Source organism: Arvicanthis niloticus, chromosome 19, assembly GCF_011762505.2.
Source record: "Arvicanthis niloticus isolate mArvNil1 chromosome 19, mArvNil1.pat.X, whole genome shotgun sequence".
Taxonomy (NCBI): Eukaryota; Metazoa; Chordata; class Mammalia; order Rodentia; family Muridae; genus Arvicanthis; species Arvicanthis niloticus.
The window spans coordinates 30886709-30907760 of NC_047676.1; the positions used below are offsets into that span (position 1 = coordinate 30886709).

At 41.1% G+C, this 21052-nt stretch overlaps 2 protein-coding genes across 5 annotated transcripts in view; both read right to left on the bottom strand.

The window, feature by feature from the left end:
* The window catches only part of C9 (complement C9), a 46208-nt gene extending 36689 nt beyond the window's left edge, over positions 1 to 9519 (bottom strand). Inside the window, 1 exon segment of the mRNA XM_034523661.2 lies at positions 9355 to 9519. Coding sequence (XP_034379552.2) covers positions 9355 to 9515 — 161 coding nt within the window. The 5' untranslated portion in view covers positions 9516 to 9519.
* A 4258-nt stretch (positions 9520 to 13777) lies between these two features.
* Positions 13778 to 21052, bottom strand: part of Dab2 (DAB adaptor protein 2) — a 127477-nt gene continuing 120202 nt past the window's right edge. For all 4 annotated transcript variants that reach the window (XM_076916155.1, XM_076916157.1, XM_034523494.2 and 1 more), the window contains 4 exons: positions 18896 to 19531; positions 18293 to 18399; positions 17719 to 17786; positions 13778 to 15786 (listed from right to left, as the gene is read on the bottom strand). In XM_076916155.1, coding sequence (XP_076772270.1) covers positions 17724 to 17786; positions 18293 to 18399; positions 18896 to 19531 — 806 coding nt within the window. In that variant the 3' untranslated portion in view covers positions 13778 to 15786; positions 17719 to 17723. The remainder of the gene's footprint in view (positions 15787 to 17718; positions 17787 to 18292; positions 18400 to 18895; positions 19532 to 21052) is intronic.

Consider the following 21052-nt stretch of genomic DNA (forward strand, 5'->3'; position numbering starts at 1 on the left):
GAATACTACAGATATTTTACCTCCTCTTTCCTAGTCTGGGCTTCTATCGAAATATTTGCACAAGGAAGAAGTCCTGAGAGGGTCAATCCCTCCATAAGAATGTTCTAGAGTTTAGATCCAATTTGCAGCTGATTAGCTGGGTGTCACTTCCGTTTTAAACTATTCCTCATAATTATCTACCTCCGATTACAATATAACATATTAAATAAGCCAATAAATGAACAGGCAAGCTCCCCGCTCTGCACTCCTCGGTTTCTACCAGCTACATCATGTGTCTTCTGCTCTGCATGCTAACACATTATTTTAAAGATTACAGTAAATGCCTTTATGTGTCTTCTTTCCCACAATTCTCACATCCTTCAGCCCTCCATACTCCTCAAGCCATTTCAAGATCCTTCATGCTCCCCCAACCCCCGGCAAATTTCTTGAAAAAGTAGCTTGTACTTTGATCTACCTCCTTACCCATCAACTATTTTCCAACTCTCTTGCCCATGTATGCTACCCTTGCACATCAGCGATGACTGTCACATGGCTCACTCTCTTCCCCTCAGTCCTCATCTTACTGGCTTCCTCTCACCGTCTATGAAAATTGACCACTGTTGCTTTTTAAGACAGTTGTTCAATATTTTCTTTTATCCTATTTTTAATTCCTGGGCAGTTTCATGGTTGTGCATGATGATCTGAGGTCTCCTCACTCTTCCTTTCTCTTATCCCCCATCTTCGGCCGAAACTCTTCTGTTCCAGTTCTTTTTCTGCTTTCTTCTTTTGTGTGTGAGCCAGTCGGTTTAATTAAAGTCACTTTCATTTAATTTGATGATTGATTTATTTAATTTGATTAATTTGTAATTAAATTTATTATTAATTTAGTGATTAGATTTAATAATTTAATTTAATAATTGTGGCTGGGAGAAAGTTATTTTCTGGAATGTACACAATTTATCACTGGCTACACTTTTGAAAAAAACAAACCTCTTTCTTTCTTAGAAGCCGTTAAACAGTCAACAGTCAACAGTCTCCCAGAGGAGGGCCTTTCCCATCCATAACCATGTACCCAGTTTTTGTTCAGGGTTTGTGCAGATAACCACAGCTGCAGTGAGTTCATGTCATGTAATGTCCAAAAGACATATTTTTGCTGGACATCTCCCCATCCTATGGGCTTTTACATTCTTTCCTCCTTCCTTTTCCATATTCCACAATCTATGAAGGATATTATATAGATGTCTCTTTTAGGATCAAGTATTCCACTATTCTTTTGTACACTGAGCAACACTGGACTCCTTTTCTAAGATCTTTTCTCTGCTATTTAAGGTTGCTTTACTCTTTTCTGTAGGATCCTCTTCATCCTCCTTTTTAGTCTTTCAAGTGCTGTTTATTCATTGAGGAGGCTGTCATTAGGTTCTCCTCTTCTTTCCCCTCCTTTTTTTTTGCTCTCCCCTTTCTTCCCCTCCCCTTCGAGATCCATGGTTTCCACATGTGTGCTAATGATACCCAGACAGGGATAAACGTGCTGTCCAGACATCTCTCCTGAAGTTTAAACTTTGGAATCCAATTCTCAATTCTGCATCTGGACTTGGACATCTTCATGGCCCATTGACCTCAATGTTTTCCCAAACGAATTCATTATTTTTCTTTTCTTTCAGGGCTGCTCTTTCATTTATGAGTTATCCTAGCCAGAGACTGGGTGTTACTTGTCTAATTCTCTATTCCCCCTCCTCATCTCTACATCTAATTGAGCATTGAAACCTGTTGTTGGCAGTCTTGTAAATTGTTTTTCAATCCATCCTTACTTCCTAATACCTTCCAGATGTTCTTCTGCTCTACACTGACATAACATCTCTTCTAGCTGACTCTGACCATTTCTTTCTGACTTAGTTTGCATACAGAATCCAGAGGGATCTTTTAGAAGAGCAAATTTAATGTTATCCTGCCCCTACTGAAAATTCTCTAATAGTTAGAAAGACTACATATGTGACAAGGCTTAAGTCTTCTAATATGGTGTGGAGAATGACTCCCAGAGATGTTTAAAATCCTTGGACTCTGTGAATATGTTATTTATACAGAAAAGGAGACTTTGCAGACACAATTCTTTGCTTTTTTAGTGGGATCATCCTAGTTCCATGGGATATTACAAGAAGAATTGTTCAGTGAAGAATAACGAAAAAAGAGGCCAGAGAAACCCAAAGCCTAAAGACTTCATCCATTACTGCTGGTTCTGAATATGGAAGAGTAGAGCAATAATGAACCCTAAGGTCCTTCTGAAAAAGTCACATGGAAATCTACTGCAGAAGGTTCCTAAAATATATACATATATCAAAGAAGTTTAAGTGGAATTACCCTGTAATAGAAAGACACTAGTTCTACTGGACATCATATACTATCAAATAAAGCAGTCATTACCAGAAATGGGTTATATATTTTGAATTACTGGCCAATGGGGTCTCATGGACAGCCCCTCCCCAAAAGTTGCAGGCTGTGGCTCTAGCACTTGGTCACACCTCACAACTTGGTAGTAAGAGTCTACTGCCAAAAACATTACATACTTATGTCATACAATGTGAAGAAATCTAGCTGGTACTCAATATGTGGCTTCATCTTCAGTGAATAGCATTCATATCCCTGGAAGGTATTTTGTACATAATACCAGTCTCATCAATAAATGAAGATTGTGAGCTACAATAATGGCTTACCTGGTCAGAAATGTCCAGTGGTACAATAGTGGCTCAGATGTTATGGGGGTAACCAACCACTTTTTAAAATTGTCCAATCTACACTATCCAGAATTAGCCCTCATTTAATTTAATTCTGGAATTACAGGTTAAAAAATATGTAACCCATGTGCAAAATCTCATAGTAGAATTTCTTTTTCAATAGGCTGAAGTGTTTGTGTATGTTTCAAAGTTGCCTAACTGAGAAATATTCTGCTAGAAATTCTCCATTAAAGCTTCATTGGAACTGGAAGGTCTCAGTAAACAGTGGCTGATACACTTTGTGTTCTATAACTGGCTAAACTTTATAACTTGAGACATTAAAGATAGTAATTTGAGGGAATTGATAGATGGTTTAATAGCTATGAGCAGTTGTTGCTCTTTCAGATGACCCTAGTTCAATTCCCAGCACCCAGTGATGACTTACAACCATCTGTGATCCCAGCTTTAGGGGATTGGATGACCACTTCTAGTCTTGGAGGTCACCAGGAATACAGGTGGTACACAGACGAATATATAGGCAAGACAATTATTCCTAAAAACAAAACAAAACAACCCCCCCAAAAGTTGTGATGGAGATCTAACTCAGTGGTAGATTGCTTTACTAGCAAGTACAAACTTTTGAGTTCAACTTCCCAGCTTCACATCAGTCAATCAATCAATCAATCAATCAATCAAACAAACAAATAATCAGTATATTTCAATCACATTGATTAAATCAGTTTCTCCAAAGATGAGTTCTAGATATCCATGTTTTGAAAGGCTAGTCAGGTGATTCTCATGCTCAAGTAATGTTTGAAAATACTTCTTGGCAATATCTGGTACAAATCCATGAGGAGAATGTGGAATAGTTTATAGGTGTGGGAGTGCTCATTCTGTCCACATTACCCAGGTCATTGTTGGCTTAACTATGTCACTGAACTGGCCTATCACTAGTTTCATAAATTACATTAGGGTTTGTCCTTTTTACAACTCCATGATCCCTTTCAGGATCTTGTTGCCTGAAATGTGACAATCAGTTCCTATCTATCCATTACTCACTTAGGCAAACATGTTAGCATTTTCTTCCAGCGTCTCACCAAGGGTGATCACTTCTTTGGTTTCTGAAACCACCCTATAGACTCTCACTCTGAGATCTTTATCTCTCAACTGCCTGTTATGGTGCATAGTAGAGTATCATCCTTGGGAAGTCAAGCCCACTGAAGTACTCCAAAGGAAATTATCGTTTTTGATTGGGTAAAACTAAATCTTAGTCAGTGACTGGGACTAAGGTGAAGTTCTGTTCATCTGCCCACACACTGGTGATTAAACCCTGCTGCAGTGATCCTGCCCTTGCTTGTGTGCACTTCTCTATTGCCCTTTGTATTAATAGCCTCATGTTCACTGTGCTTACACTTGCTCATTTCTTTCTCAACATCTTCCTTAAGGATTCGCTTTATCTTAACAGTTTAACTCACAGTTTGGACTTAGTATAAAGCCCCTCATCTTTACCTTTGATAATTTTTTTTTTTTTTTTTTTTTTTTTGCCCTCCTCGACTGTGATTTGAACTCATTTCTTCAATAACGTATCCTATCCCCAAAGGAAGATGTTTGAAGACCACATGCTTGCCCTGGGCACAGTGCTTACACCCCTCTTTAGGTCTTAGACTTTGTGTAGTAATTTGCTTGAATCACTCAAACAATAGAAATCTAATTCCACTTCCCCCCCACCCCCACCTCACAACAATTCTAGAGAAGTAGGGCTGGTCTCTGCTGAGGAATCACTCATGCTTTTCAGCATGTGTATTGGTATCCTTCTTTAGGCACTCATGTTGAAAGACTTTATGGGTGTAGCTTCTGATGTTCTTAAGAGACTCGGCTTCTCAGCAAACTCCCTGTTCGTTTTGCTGTTGTGATCTTTCTGCCCCTGTTCTTCGATTCCTGACCCTTAGGTTTGGGAATTGTATTGAAGTTGTTTTGTATCCTTGGAAATTGGACTCCCTGTATTTTCATGTAGTCTTCTGTCTGTGCTCAAATTTACTCTTTTTAAAAACACTAGTCATAGCAGATAGAGTCTCACTTTTAACCACATTTGAATGTAATGTTATTTTTTTAAATGCAACAAATATAGTCACATTGGTAAATACTGAGCATCGGGAACACAATTCAGCTTATGAACATTGAGTGGTTTTAATGAAGTAAAAAAAAAAGAAAACTTATACTTAAACCTCAAATTCATGTTGTTAACTTTTATTTCTCTTATGTCAAGTTTTAGACAGACACCTGTCTGTTTATTTATTAATCCAGTAGTGGGATTGCTACGGTGTGCATATGACATAAGAGAACAACTTCTATGGGTCAGTTGTTTTCTTCTACCATGTGGGCCCTGGTGAACCAACCGAGGTCATCAGGTTTGGTGTCAAGTGCCTTTACCTGCTTATCCGTGGTAGCCTTTATTCTATTCCTTTCTCAGCTCATTTCCAGATAAGAATTTTATTTTGACTTTGAGTTATACGTCTCATTTATTATGACTTACAGGCGGGAAATACAAATGGAGTAGGGTACTGCTTATTCCAACTCAAACTATTACTGGTTCAGAGTCAACCAGCTGGAACGACTGCACTTGGTTCAGTGCCAGTCGCTCCTGTCGCCTCTGTTTGCTTCTACCCTCAACGAAGATCATCTTTGACATAAGCTGAGCTTGTTCAATGATTTCTGGATGAAATGGCCTCGAGACTTTTAGACACTTTGAGACACGGTGAGTTAGTAAGAACACAATTTATGTTTTATCCAATGCATCAATGGGACAGCATAATTCTTGCCTAGATCTACAGCAAGCTTACAAAAAGACGTGATGCCAAATGGCGCAAAAAATAAATCGAACATTGTACCGGTCCTTAGTTATTTGGTCATCACTTTGTCAGGTGTTTGGCTACCCGAGTGCACAGTAAAAGCGGGACTCTGAGGAATTAGTGGGGGAGATGAAAAGGTTATGCAAACAGAGTGTTATTGAATAAGCACACTGCGTAAACATTAGGACAGGAGACCAGTGACCTTGAATAACTCTGCCTTTCTTCCACCCTCTGAGCCCAGCACTACCCTGCCAGCCCCTCTGACTCACTTGGCAGATAATCTTCTGTAGCTTGAGGATGGTCTGTGTACAGGACTCACCGCCTGCCTGTCATCCTGCTGAGATATTAGGTGGAGCAGAGCTCTGTTTGCCGGGGAACTTTCTGAGCTCTCGGATGAAGTGTGCCTATCAAGGATAGCCCATCTCCCAGTGTTTCAATCTCAGCTGGGAAGGCACTCCTCAGATCAAAGCAATGCACACCACCACCACGGGGGATCTAACTCTGGGCCAGAAACGCATTAAAGGAAGGTCCTGTCTTCCCTCCAGGAAGAGAAGTTTCCAGAAAAAGAAAATCATTGTAGCTGCTCACATTCAAAACAGTGTACTTGGTCCAAGCAGGAAGACATTTGCTGTGTGAGGAATCTTTAGCTGTGGAGACAGTTCAGCTATTTGGGACTGTAGGCTAAATTCGCATTGTTCATGAAGATAAAAAGATAATAAAACGCTCAGAGTTAATATTTTAAGGCACATCCCTGAGTTTAAAACACTTATTTTATACATTCTCAATGACCCGGTGTACGATAGCCTTTACTGAGGACCTGCTATACACCAGGACTAGCTCTAGTAACAGCAAATATGAGACAGATATTTCATTGTGGGCGAGATCTGAAAAGCACTCGTTTACACATGTAATACAAAGTGTCTGCTAAGATACATAAGTTTGAAGAAAGTAGCATCTGCCTTGGGCACACAGTTGTGACATGGTAGAGCCTGGATTCTCCAGGTAGCCTGGCTCTTGAAGCCAGGCTCTGAGCTTTTATTTCCTTCTCATACTGGTTGTAAAAATTTCCATTCAACTAACCAAAGAAACATCACCTTGAGGTGAGAGTTAGAAATACCCACAGTTTACTATTGTCAAAGTTCCACTGAACCTTGTGACATCCCCAAAAGCTACCATAACTCCAATTCTCTTGAACAAGGAATTGCTTGAAAGCAAAAGGAACAGTGAAATCAATATGTGTGTGTGTTTACTTGATGCTTATTGAATTCTTTCTGCATGCCTGAGGCAGAAGCTTGAAGTATGTTACACATGTAATAACTTAACATTCATGTGAAAACACTACCAGATGAATTCTGTCATCATAAATGTATGTATTGAACTGTTCTCCCTTGCAGAAATGAGTGATGTGCCGAGGTTCTAAGACCTGGTTGGTCCCCAAGAGTCTGAACTCATTTGTAAATAGGATCTGGGTAGATGTGATTGAATTAAAATGGGATCATGGAAGTGTATGCCTGGTGTGCACCCAAAAGTAGAAATCTGGAGGCTGGGGAGATGACTTGGTAGGTAAAACGCTTGCTGTGCCAACACGAGGACCTGAGTTTGACCCCAGAGTGACAGAGTGATTTTGGCTTTCTCACCATCTTGATGTCAGACCTCCAGCTTCCAGCCGGGGAGACAGATAGCTTGTTTAAAACAATTCATGTTGGGACTTTGCTATGGCAGCCACAGGAACAAGCCACAACCAGTGTCATATGAATCAAGGAACTAAGGTACAGAGACTCTGACCCATTCATTCCAGCCCGCACAGTTGCTAGTCAAAAGCGGTTTGACCCACAATACTGGTGACTTGATGTGAGCTATGAGCTTCTGAAGAATATATATGCTTAGAAACCACTTGAAATATTGTCGCTGTTGTTCATGTAAATGGTCTCATGTAGCTCCTGAAGTTTCCGAACCCTCCATCTTAATGGGCACAGCACAGGGCGTTCCTAGTGGGGCCGTTCTGGCACAGGCTGAAGGGCATGTCTGTGAGAGTGCAGGAGGCTCAGAAAAGCTGGAGAATGTAAGTGCCAGAATCTGGGGCCAGCCAGGGGTCTCCTTGGCCCTGCCTGGAACATGAGTATGACCAGTGAACGTCAAAGCAACTGCAGGCTTCCCACAGCCTTGGTCCAGAAATTTGAGTTGTTTAAATTTTTTTTTTAAACCCTAAGAGAGGGTCAGCTTAATTACAAGAATGCCAAAGCTACCTTCAGTAGCTGTCTTCGCACACATACCTTCTGAGTTAAGGTACCCGGAAAGTGAAAATATTTTCTGAAGAGAGAGATAATGATTAGGCAATGTCCACAGAGGAGGAGGGGAGAAGGGAGGAAAGCCTGGCTGAGCACACATCCCAGAGCTCATGTGGAGCTTTCGGATCTCCACTGTGAGTCCTCTCCTGGAAAGTAAACTGAAACCCATGTTGGCTGGGGGAGCCCAGGCTGAATCGCCTCTCCCTCCGCCAGAAGGCAAGCAAAGGTGGCATAAGCTGGCTAGCTAAGTCAAAATAGATTTTGGCTAAACTTAGGGGAGCTGGGTACAGGGCATGATTAATGCAGACAGAGGAACAGTGTTCAGGCATGTGTTGGCATTGGGGCAATTTTCTGTTCTGTCCTTAGAGAACAAACTGTATTGTGTCTTCTCCTGTGATGTCTACATGGGAGGAAGAGAGAGCCTCAGGGGGCACTGATCTCTAGCAGTCGGTGCAGTGATGTACAGGAGGCTTTTACTGTCCTGTTGATTTATTTGATGGGTGTATTTGGCATGGTGTCACACTCTGTTTTCTGTTACCGACACAGAATGCCTGATGCGGGTGATGCATACAGAAGAGAATTTTACTCTGCTCACAATTCTCATGACTACAAATTGCAAACAGCATGACCCAGACATCTGGAGAGGATTCCCGTGGTTGTACCTTAACATGGTCACTAGAAGCAAAATGGGAAGTTTCTGTGTTCAGAAGGGCCACATGTGTAAGGAGACACAGGTTGGAGGAAGAGCGTAGCCAGACGGACCTGCTAGGAGCCACTCCTGTTAGGCTTGGCCCATTCCTTGGAGATAGTCCATTTATGACTGTGGAATCCTGAGACCATCTACCACTTAAGGACTCCACCACCTCTTTCTGCTGCCACACAGGTGACTGAGTTTCCAGCACATGCAACCTTGGGGACACCCTTACACCATATGCAAGCCATACCTTATGAGTTTTGCAACCCCAAGTAGAATCAGATATGCAAGAAATAAAGAGGCCATGCTGGAAGCATAGCCATCGAAGCTGCACCATGGCAATCCTTGGGTAGAGCAAATAGACTTTAAGACCCAGGACACAAAATGTGGGCCACAGAATGGGGTGTCACAGAAGAGAAGACAAGACAAATAATTAACCTTTGCTTAATGTGGGGTCCAAAGGGACATAGAACCAACAGTTTAAGTATTAGGTTTTGAGATAAAGGACAGAAAGATTAACTTTCCTTCATTGTAAATTTCTTAGCCCATACACCCTGATCAACACTGATTTATCACAAACTGGAGACAATAGCCCCCCCACCCCCATTCTAAATGTTTAAATAGAATATCTTAGTATTAACATTTCAGTTCCTTCTTTAGAACAAAGACCCAGAAGCATGAATACACTTGTATAGAAAGTTTAAATCCTGGGTGTTTTTATACATCACTGTTTAGCTTAACCTTTATTGTCTCGACTTTGCTGTTAAGCCCTGGACCCTGTAACAGCAGATTCCACAGTAGAATTCCAGAGGTAAGCAGACAAGCCATAGACTCACCTGAAAAAGGTTATTGGGGTCTGTGCATTGATATCCAAGGCAAAGATTGCAATGGCTAAGGTGATGGTCAGGCCTGGGGCCATGGCGCTCCTCCTAGGCAGCTCTGGAATCTCGAAAAGCATTCCTTTGCAACCAGAGGACAGGGGACAATTATTGCTCATATAAATTCAGGGTTTTTTTTTTTTTCATGGGGGGTTGGTTTGTGCTAAGTAAGTGTCAAAGTCCAACCAATGGAGAGTCATTTATTGTAATTTCTCACTGCTACTTTCCCTTATTGACAAAGTGTCATTGTGCAATAAACCAAAAAAAAAAAAAAAAAAAAAAAAAGAGCTAAAGTGGAGAAAAACTAGGAACAGGTTGTGTAAAAATAAAACAACCAATCAGACAAAATCCTAGCATCCTAGCAGTTCTTTCCTTGGGAAACTCTGGAAGGGAAGGCAAAGAGAGAGGTATAATTTATGGGAGAGGCCTATGGATTATTCTCATGGAAGGCTAGGCTCAGAATAACTACGGAAACAGCAGAATGAAAGTCGAGGCTCAGGTGGAGATATTCTAACCACCTCTCCCTCTGAAAGTCAGACGTGTGGCTTGTTTCCACATGAGCAATGTGAAACGTGGAAATGTAAGCTCTGTGTGTATATTTTACGTACCTCTTTTTTTTTCTCCCCATTTTTTTGAGACAGGGTTTCTCTATGTAGTCCTGGCTGTCCTGGAACTCACTTTGTAGACCAGGCTGGCCTCGAACTCAGAAATCCGACTGCCTCTGCCTCCCACGTGCTGGGATTAAAGGCGTGTGCCACCACTGCCCTACCTCTTTCTTATATGTATATTTTTCTGAAAAAAAAAAATACAAACTAAGCACTACAAGGCTTTAGTGATAGCCACCAAAAGGATTTGGCATGGTTGTGATAGAAGCACACACCAAAATGAGATGTTTTTTTTTTTTTTTTTTTTTTTTTTTTTGCCACGAAGAACAGTGCTTGCCTGACATCTCCACATTCTCCAGGGCCATGGAGAGGGAGAGGTTCTAGAAGAGCGGAGGAATGTGGACCATGTGACCTCTCTGAGAACACTGATTGCACCAGAGAATGACCTGTGGAGGTTGCAAACGTGGAAGTCTGTTGGTCTCTATCTTACTCAAATATAACCGTTGGGGCTTCTCAAATCTTTCGAATGTGTGGTCGGGGTTGGGACTTAGAATACACAATGGGGCCAGAGAGATATCTGATGTGTTGGAATTTTGTGGGTGATTATGACTTTACAATGTCTCATGACACTTTTCTTATCTATTCTTTTGTTTGTTTGTTTGGGGCAGGTCTGACAGGGCAGTTCAGGCCTAGGAATCTCAGGTTGGGGATCCTTGGTTCATTTTAAAGCCTCTCCTCAGTGACCTCCATCAGTGCCCCCTCAAACTCTTTACCTTCATTTGCAGCATGGGCCTGAGATGGGGGGGGGGGAGCATCAAATCACTGAATACACTTCACACAGATGCACACGCTTCAGTGGGCTGCTCTGTTCTCACTACTTATTTTATTTTCTCTTAAAATGTCCATTCCATCAGATGAAGGCATCTCAGAGTGTGATACGTTGAACCCCCTTTTTCATTTTAAAGGCTCTTATTTTAAAGGTAGATTCTTCAAAGTGGCAAGTGACTATATATATACATTCTACATACATTCACATAGGAGTGTGTGTGTGTGTGTCTGTGTGTTTGTGTATGTGTATTTGTGCATGTGTGTGTATTTGTGTGTGTATGTGTGTCTCTCTGTGTGTTTGTGTATGTATATTTGGTTTTTTTTCAAGATTTATTCATTTATTTTTAATGTATGTGAGTACATTGTCACTGTCTTCAGACACACCAGAATAGGGCCTTGGATCGTATTAGAGGTGGTCAGGAGCCACCATGTGGTTGCTGGGAATTGAACTCAGGACCTCTGGAAGAGCAGTCGGTGCTCTTAACCACTGAGCCATCTCTCCAGCCCCCGTGTATGTATATTTGTATGTGTGCATGTGCGTGCATATGTGTGTGTAAATTATTTTCCTGCTTTATAATCCTGGCCCTTGGGTCAAGATGCCTATTCTTGTAGCTTCTCTGAGCATTCCCACTCCTGTGGCCTGTTCATTCCCAAGGCAGGTTGAGAACTGTCACCCAGATCCTAGAGTGTTTATCCTCTCATTAAAACAGATATCTTCAACAGCTTCTAGCTTTGTCATTTCCTACCATTTGTGTCCCAAACCAATCTCTTAGTCAGTGAAGGAAGCAGGAGGCAACTGTCATGTCAGCCCTTCCAGTGTCTTCCTTTCCTTCCGTCTTATCTCTATGTCTAATACTCTCATCCCTCCTGACTATAATGAAAATTTCCACGGTACTCAGTAAATATAAGGGGCAGAGGTACTTAAATATATTCTAAACATATCTGTGCTTCTACTCCAGTACACCTGGGTTACCCTATTCCACTTAAAACAACAACAGCAGCAGCAGCAACAACAAACCAAACAATAACTGAAGTCAACCACTGTAAATATCCATGACTAGAAAGAGGGTTGATATACACCTCCATAAACAGCACTACAAGGAAAATATAGTCAGGAAGACTTTCATAACTTGTCTTTTGTTTGTTTGTTTGTTTTTCCTCTTAACTATTATAAGCTTCTTGGTTACTGGGAAGTCCACATTGTGTTCTCTGTAGAGTCCAGCACTCATGACTTTAGTATAAGGTAGAAGTTTGTAATTAGGCATATTGCTCCAGCAAAGCAAGGTCAAACTGGCTGGGGTACTCATGAAGTGAGATGACAAGTGGCTGGCCCCAGTCCATCAGCATCACTGTAATTACGACACGTTAACAGATCTGCTGCTGGTGTACGGGTTTGTTCACATCCATGTGTGTCAGATAGATTTAGGACATTAGTTCTGGTTATTTTTAGCAGAAAAAGAATTAGTTTTTTTTTTTTTAAAAAAAAAAAAAAAAAACATGCCATTTCCCAGAACACATTAGGGGCTTTGTTGTTGAGCAATCTCATTAAATGGTGATAGCTTAAATATTTACCAGGCACTTGTGGGCCACCCCCCCCCCCCCCATCTTTCAGTCAAAGACTTTATTTTGAACCAATTCCAGGCACTGGGGTCAGAGTCCTCACTCATCAGGTAATTCTAGGGTCAACCAGATTCCTGAGTTAGCTATGTCCTGTCCTTTCCCACCCTGCTTTCAGCACAGGAAGACAGAGCATCGCTTCTTGGCTTGATGGGGGAGTCTGATGTGGGGGAAGAGATTCCACTACATCAGTGTTGCCGCAAAATACTCATTAGAAAAACACGCTAAGCTGATGGCGAAGCTGCAGCCATCTTATAACCTGAGGGCCAATTTTATGTGAGCTGTGACGGATGCAGATTCCTCTCAATGTAGAGCAGAACTATTATTTTGTAAGTAGTGTCGCATTTACCCAAAGAGAGGTTATCTTAAGAAAACCCAGCACCTTTTCCCTTTCTGTTGCATTCATGTAAGAAACCTTAGGGTTTTCTGGTTGTTAAACCTAACCAGTCTACTCTTTGCTTAGACACATTGATGCTTAAATGAAGCTCTAGGCTTCCCACGAAATATAAAACTTTTAGGACACTTCAAAATACCATGTCTACTAAAGAGTGCATGGGATAGATTTGTTCCTTTATTTTTATTTTTTATTACTTCAGTAAGCACACCCCTCTTTGTCCAACAGTGGTTCTTATTGTATTTACACGAATGTCTTCTTATGCATGAGCAATGGCCAGACCTCAGCGTGTACTTCCATAGTGAGCCACACAGAAAGAGAACCAAATGTCCCATGATGGTATGCACCAAAAAAAAAAAAAAAAAAGTTCTTCCCTAGTATCTTACTCTTTAGAGTTATTAGGTTCAATATTCAGTCTTTGGTATTTTCTAGAACCTGCTTTAGGATTTGTTCCAGGTCTTTGTTGAAATGAGACTCCTGGATTTAAACCAGAGCACCATGACGGAGAGTATCTTTAGCTGCCCACTGACCTGCCTGCCTGCCACTGCAGGTCCTTGAAATGGCTAGTACCCACCCAGACTGACCCCTACATATGTGTTTTGTGTGGGGTCAACCATGACTAAATAAGAGAAGCAAAAGACAAAAGGCATGAACCAATACTGTCCAGTGACCATCATATGACGGGGTCTGGAGCAACTCCTATCTGCCAAGTCCTTTAAAGTCACAGGAAGGGAATGCTGTGGGTGTGAGAGGGACTGACACTGAAAGAGCCTGGACCGTTTACTTACGTTTTTTACATCACAGGATTCCACTTTCTCTTATCAATGTGACAACCCAAACGGTGGATAGTCAGCAGTTTCTCTCCTTCTACCTGTTTTCTACCTGGAAATAGTCGAGCCAAAAGCAGAAGTCAAATACTAGTGAGCTGACAGCAACATGAGATTTTTGTCATTCCAGTTTATTGAATGAGTAAATTTATAGCTTTATTTGCATACAGAAAAGTGCACAAGAAGACAAGTACGTACAAAACAGTCGTGCGGCTGATCATCACTTTAAAAAAAAAATTCGACTATCTAGAAAGAGTTGCCTCCCATTAAGCACATCTTCAGGTATTTGGAATTTTTAAAGTATGATTTCAAGTCTGTGTTTATAATGACTGAGTAGGAAGTCAGACAAGAAAAAAAAGAAACACATATCATAGATAATTAACAATTAGCATTAAACAGAAACCCACAGGACTTCAGCTTGGATTACTTGGGGCTGATCAGAGGCTCACAAGGCTAGCTCCTTGTTTAAAACCTGAGCAGTCATTCTCTGCCAGCAAAAAGTAAGATTGTACTAACACCCACAGAACCTGAGCATTTTGGGTCAAGAGATAACATTAAAAAAGAAATACTCAACATAAACTTAAGAAAACACAACTTGGCAGGAACAAACCCTTCAGTCCTGTACAACAAAAGGCCTGAAAATGAAAATGTACTATGTAGGTTTCCAAGGTTATAAGGAAAATATTGCAGGCAGATTTTTCAATGATAACCCCAAGTATTTGTCCATGATTGTGGCTTCAAGAAAGTTTTCCAGTTACTTGATAAAGGCCTAGCATGACATCTAATATGGACCCAGTGTGTTTGGCACAGTCACATTTAGCTTTCAGAATATAGTCCTTCATTGCTGAGCAGAGTCCAGTTCCTCTACTGTGTTAAATTGCTCTATGAGACTTCAGTCTAAGAGAATGGTCCCCTAAGCCATAGGGAGGATGAAGATGATGCACCTTCCAGAAGACTAGCCCCTGGACTAACAATGACTGGGGTGGGTATGCGCACTTCAGATCTGTGAGTCATTTAATGCTTTTTGCCCTGAAAAAAAAAAAAAAACTGTTCCTGGTAATAGGGAGGTATTATTTATATAAACCCAGGAGCAAAATGAACTGAAAGAGAAAGAGAAAGACAGGGAAAGACAAACAATGCTTTCCTCTCATTTAAAATAGCCAAGAAGAGATTAAAAATGGAATAGCCTAGGTCTTGGGAGAAATCACCAGAATGAAGAGAATATATATATATATATATATATATATATATATATATATATATATAATATATATTTTTAGTAATGCATACAATAATTATCTTTATTGAGAAAAAAATCACATAAAATAAAATCAGGTTCTTCAAGGAAAATGTAGGCCATAATATCATCAGGGTCAAACAAAATGTCTGGAAAATGCAAAATGTCTGGAATGAAAACAATGTGGGGTCCCAGGGAGACACTGTTTTATTAGCTTTGAATAATGCCTTATGTTTTGAGTTAGACCCTTCTCCTCTTCAAGTCAAATGTAAGCACCACCTGGGGCTGGATTGGTAAATGACACAATTAGCTGAGAAATGACCATCTCAAAAATGGTCCTCGGGTGGATTGGAGAAGTTAGTCTTACTTTCATTTTATTAAACAAAAAAAAAAAAAAAATCTTTCTGCGTGGGAATGGGAAGCAGGATGCCTTGCTTTCCTATTAAGAGGATGGTTCGGTTTATGCTGCACACCAGGAACCCCAAATGACTTTGAGAGCTATGAGGATTTGGACATCTACTCAAGACAGTGTGATATTAAGGGTAAAGGTGGCCACACCTTCCAAGTGGAGGGTGGAACGGAGAATATTCTGGAAGGTTCTAGGGGGACAACAGACAGGGATTTGATAGGGAAGCTACTTCATTTATACTTGAGCTAGAGAGCTTAGGAGCTTAATTTACGTAAAGCCATAGCTTCAGTTTAGCTTTAGCCTAGACAGAAAGTGAAAGGCATTTTACAAGCACAAGAGGCCAAGACAAGTGGGGTAACAGGTAATACGTCAAAGCTGGAGCAAGGACGGAGGTCAGTACGTTTCTGGCTGTCTGCTGCGCCCTTGACCAAAGCCAGTCTTTTGCTCATCTGGATAGTCAGCATTACAACTTCCTAGAGAAACACGGAAAGGCATGGTTAGAATATTTTGGGTTGAATATCAATATACGGCATATTAAAATGTTATTTTCAGATGTACTAACATCCCAGAGCTGATACTATATCCCAGAGCTGATCTGAAGATTGAACAAGACAGTAATAATATACACCAGATATGATAGTATATATTGATGACCTCAGTATTCACAAGGCCAAGGAAAGAGGAGAATGGGCTCAAAGCTAGCCTCAACTATATAATAAGATCAAGGCTAGTCCAAAGGGTGGAGTGCAGCTCTTGGCCAAATACATCTATATCTGGGTCAGAGTAACTGAACTAGGAAGAACCACCCTAAATATGGGATGGGATTCCTTGGGATGGGATCCTGAATTAAGTAAGGAGGTGAAAGCAATCTGAGCAGCATTCATATCTGTTTATTGGCTGATGGTAAAAGTTCCCACTGCTCTGACCTTCTGCATCATGATGAACTAGGACCATGAATGAGCCTTTCACTTCTTGGGTGTCGGGCATTTTCTTGCAGCGACATGGCAAGTCAATGATTCTTCACCTAGTCTATTAATTTTACAGGTTGTTGTTATTTATGTTGGCTGTTAATCTCTGTGTTTAATTTGTCAATTAAATTTTAGGCGATTATGTATAAGGAAAAAAAAAAGCTGGTTGGCACTAAGTTGTGATTCATAGTTTCAGAAATCCTCAGGGAAGTTTGAAATGCATTTTCCAGCCAGGAGATGGTGGCGCACGCCTTTAATCCCAGCACTTGGGAGGCAGAGGCAGGCGGATTTCTGAGTTCGAGGCCAGCCTGGTCTATAAAGTGAGTTCCAGGACAGCCAGGACTACACAGAGAAACTCTGTTTTGTAAAACAAAACAAAAAAAAAACAAAACAAACAAACAAAAAAAAAAAGAAAAGAAAAGAAAAAAAAAGAAAAGAAATGCATTTCCCATGGATAATGGGAAATAGATGTTATGATTGATATCTGTGAGAGATTTATCTACTATAGATGAATCAAGATAGAGGTTAGCCTTGTTTGGATGAGGAAATACTGGAATAACATAGATTTTTTTTTCTTATTTTGTCCCTTTCTGCTACACCTTCTCTAGTGTTATATGGCTTCCTCTTTCTCTTCTCTTTGATGTTATAAAATTAGAACACAACTGGTATCATTCATTGTTGAAAAAAACAGATTACACGACAGGGACTGGCAGGGATTCAGCTTTTTTAGAGTAACGTTCACTAGAGATGGAACACATTTTGAACATTTATTGCTTCTCAAGGTAGCATTTCCAGCTGTCTCTGGTGTCAGAGTGATGCATTCCACCACAGGGACCAACTTGAGATCGCCGTTGAAGAAAGACAAGGCAAAGTAGTTGTATTGTTCTTTGTTTAGCTGACTTACCTGATCCATGCTTCCCCTTGAACACAAATCCTTTTGAAAGGTAGGTCTGGGAATTTAGCTAAGAGAGGGATTCATTCATGAAGCCCTGGGTTTCATCTCCAGGACTATAGAAAACAGGGTGTGGTGGAACACATCTGCAATCCTAGCACTTAGGAGGTGGAGGCAGGAGGATTAGAACAAGGTCATTCTCCACTACAGAGAGAATATGTGAAACCTTGTCACAAAAATGAGAAGAATAAACAAAAAATACCTATAAAAGGTTAAAAATATATGCTCTATTGAACTTATTTTCATATAGAACTAAAGTATCAACAACACAAGCTAAAATTTTGTATCTCCTAGCTAGGCTATGATTGCAAAAAGTATTTCTTAAAAATTATTATCAGAGCATTGCTTCCCATGTCTATTGCTCTTAAATTACACATATCTAACATCCTTGGAATTATAAAAGCAAAATCTCATGCTTCCCCCTCTACATCACCATCCCTCACCATCCAATTGCAAGACAACACTAAGTAGGTTCTTTCACTTACAGAAGCTAGGCGAAAGGATTTCCGAAAGGGCTCCTGTGGGCGTCAGAAGATGCAGGCTGAGAAACCACCTAGAAGATGAAGCCAGTAGAACAAACACTATTATAGCCGTAACAATAACACATAACAGAACCTCAGCTTCCTGTAAGCATCAGTCAGATGGTAAGCCAATCAGACAAGCACTGTTTGTTCAAAGTCAAGGCTCGGGAGAATTGCATTTATCTCCCTCAACTTGGAAGAACTGTTTTTGATGAATGAACAGTGGGAGATTAAGGATTTTAACCTTTCAAGGTTTTCAAGAGACTCTTTTGATTCAGCTTCTCTCATCGTGTCTTCATAAGATTAGGGGAAGCACAAAGGAGGAGCTTTGATGGTACATTACGCCTCAAGTTCAGGGGATGATAGTGCCTGTGAGACGTAATCTCACCCCAGCTTGATGGGATGTTTCCACTGTGAAGTATCCTAAGAACACATCATAGCCAAATAGGCATTCTCATCAAAGAGTTAATGTATAGGAAATGTAGATTCAGGAGGCTATAGGTGTCTGTGGCATGTGCTTCTAGGATTTGATACTTACGGAAGGGTTTGATGAACTGAACCCTTTAGAGAAAGGGTTCTCGAGTGAATTGTCAGCAGACTTGGTACCTGAGAGGACACCTTGTCTGGGGGCTGGCTTTGGTGGTTCTGGAAAGCAAAGAACCCAAGTAGTTAGTAGACAAACTTTGCTCACACACAGCACATGTTCCCTGACTGGCTTAGCTATGAAACTTAGTTCTTTGCACCAGTGAGCTAGAAATCACCACATATACCAGGACTCTATCTATTCATCACAGAACAGAAAGCTACATATATACTTTATCTGAAGTGGAAGACACTCACAAGTCCCTTCCTTGTAGCCATGGTATATGGGTTAGATAATCATTCAGCTCTCCAAAAGTCACAATCCACGGTTCTACAGCTCTCGGAGCCCCTTTTGAGAACAGTCACTAGAGGGCAGCATTGGGCCAATCCCTGGGATTGGCTGAGGTAAAGGGCTCTAAGGTGAATGGTTATCTCCACAGCTCTGAGTGCCAGAGGAAGCAGAAGTAGGCTATTGATGAATGTAGAAGGTTCCTCTGAGTTCCCCATAGGACTGTATGACTGCTGAATTATTAGTTGGCAGGTAATTGAGCAAACTTACCATTAATCTTGTTCAACAGTTGATTGGCATCAAAATCATCGTGGTCTACGTGCTCCTGAGGAATGCCAACTTTATTGTTGAAGTAACTGGAGAAGGCGCTTGAAGTCCCCGAGGGAGGTGTCTCTCCCTTCCTTGAGGGCACAAGAGGTGGCTTGCTCAGCTGGAAGTCCTTAAACATTTCTTTCACTTCCTTGACCTCTTTATCCCCGAGGGGGTCTAAGCCAGTGAAAGCATCACTGGGAATGTCCTTTAGTGGGCCATTTCGGGGAGGTGGTTGAGGAGGTGTGGCCAGAACAGAGGACATCATAGGCTGAGGAGAGGACTGAGTGGACAAGGTGGGAGGTGGAAAGATACTATTACTCTGAAAAGGATTCCCCAGGGGGCTTGTGGATGACCAAGCGTTGGGTGCCACAGCTGTGGTAGGACACCAGACTGCAGGGGGTGGAGTGGAAGCTGGGCTTGCAAATGGTGAAGGCTGATTCCAAACTTGTACTGCTGGGGTTGTACCAAAAACGAGTGGCTGACCAAAACCAGGAGGCTGGCCACTTATTATGGTTCCTGGGACCACAGTTGTAGAAGGACTGTAGACAACAGGTGTCCAAGGTCCTGCTTGGGGGGGTGTTACTGGGACAGTACCTGAAGGAAGAGGGAGAAAGAAGTTATCAGGAGACAAGCTTGCAGAGGATTCTTTTATTTTATTTTCATAACTATGAGCTAAGTGTATAAAATAGTGGCTTTAACTGTGGCATCAAACATCCACATAACATACTTTGGCTGTATTCATCCCTTTGATAAGGAGTCTTAAATTTCAAAAAGCATGACTTTCTGGGCGTATTTGTAGAGCACTCCCAAGGCAAAATACTTTATGAAGTTTTGAAGCTGGCTTGGAAATAATGGCTCTAAGACATTAAATCACTCAGAAGCTTAACTCATTCGCACTGTCTAGCTAGCCTTCAAATGCTTGGTGCATATTCTATTCTGTTTATTTTCCTTCTTAAGAGTAATTAATACACCCTATAAGGTCCTAATCATGAAAACCAAAAATATTTATCAAACATGTATTGATGTACCCTGAATAGAATTTACCACTAGCAAGAACTGATTTGTCAAGTGGACAGATTTAAATATGCAAATTATAATGATTATTAAGTAGTTCATTAAGATAATCCACTGTGCCCAGTCATTATTTTTGTACTTGCATTTAACAGTTGGTTTCTGCAAAGGACTTATGGAAGCCAGCTGTCATGAATGGACACAGGGCCTCCAAAAAGTCTCTCCTCTTTCAAAGTCTCCCTGCTTTTTAACATTGCCAGAGCTGACGCACTACATAAAGGGAAGATAACATTTAGTTGAGGCCAAGGTAGTTTTAGACTTTTACATATAAAAATGGAGGAAAGGCTATTACCCTGGGAAGGCTGCTTCAAATAAAAGTGCTTCCTGCCATGTGTCGCTTACTATGCTTTGCCAGAAGTTAGGGTAGAGAGCAGTTGTAAGAAATGTGGAGGAGATCAAGCAGCAGAAAGAAGAGCCTCTTCCTGGGGAACAGTGGCCTGAGTCAGGGAATGTTATCTTCAGGCTCTGCCTCCCTGTCATGTGTTCTTCAGGATGTAGATACCTCATGGAAACCCAGACCTCGCCAACCTCTGTTCTTTAGACAGAGTCACATCCCGCATCCTGTTCTAACACACAGGACATTCTCTCTGCTCTTCCCAACTGCGCCAGTTAATGAATCAGTGAAACATCGCCATGGAGCAAGACCAAAGCACAAAGCATCCCGCAAACTGCAGTCCAGCCTCATCCTCAGTCACGGATGCTGCTCTTGAAACCTCCTTGTTCTGAGAGTTAGAGCATTGTATTCATTCAATGATCCATTTTAGCTACTTCAATCAAGAAAAGTCTTCAAACTGGGGATAGGAAAGATTGGTTGCAGTGAGTTTGCTTTTTTTTTTCCCCCAGAATGAGAACTTTAAAGGGGGTGTTTAGAGGCTGATATAGGGAGCTCTCTCTTAATCTTTTTGGCATTTGATTCTTTTACTGTCATGAAGGCTGTCATCTAGCTAGAAACACATTTACTCCATTCACACAGAAGGACCACGTCACTTGATTAACATGTCTCTTTCTCAGTGAGGGAACATAATCAAGTTGGAAAGCTCACAG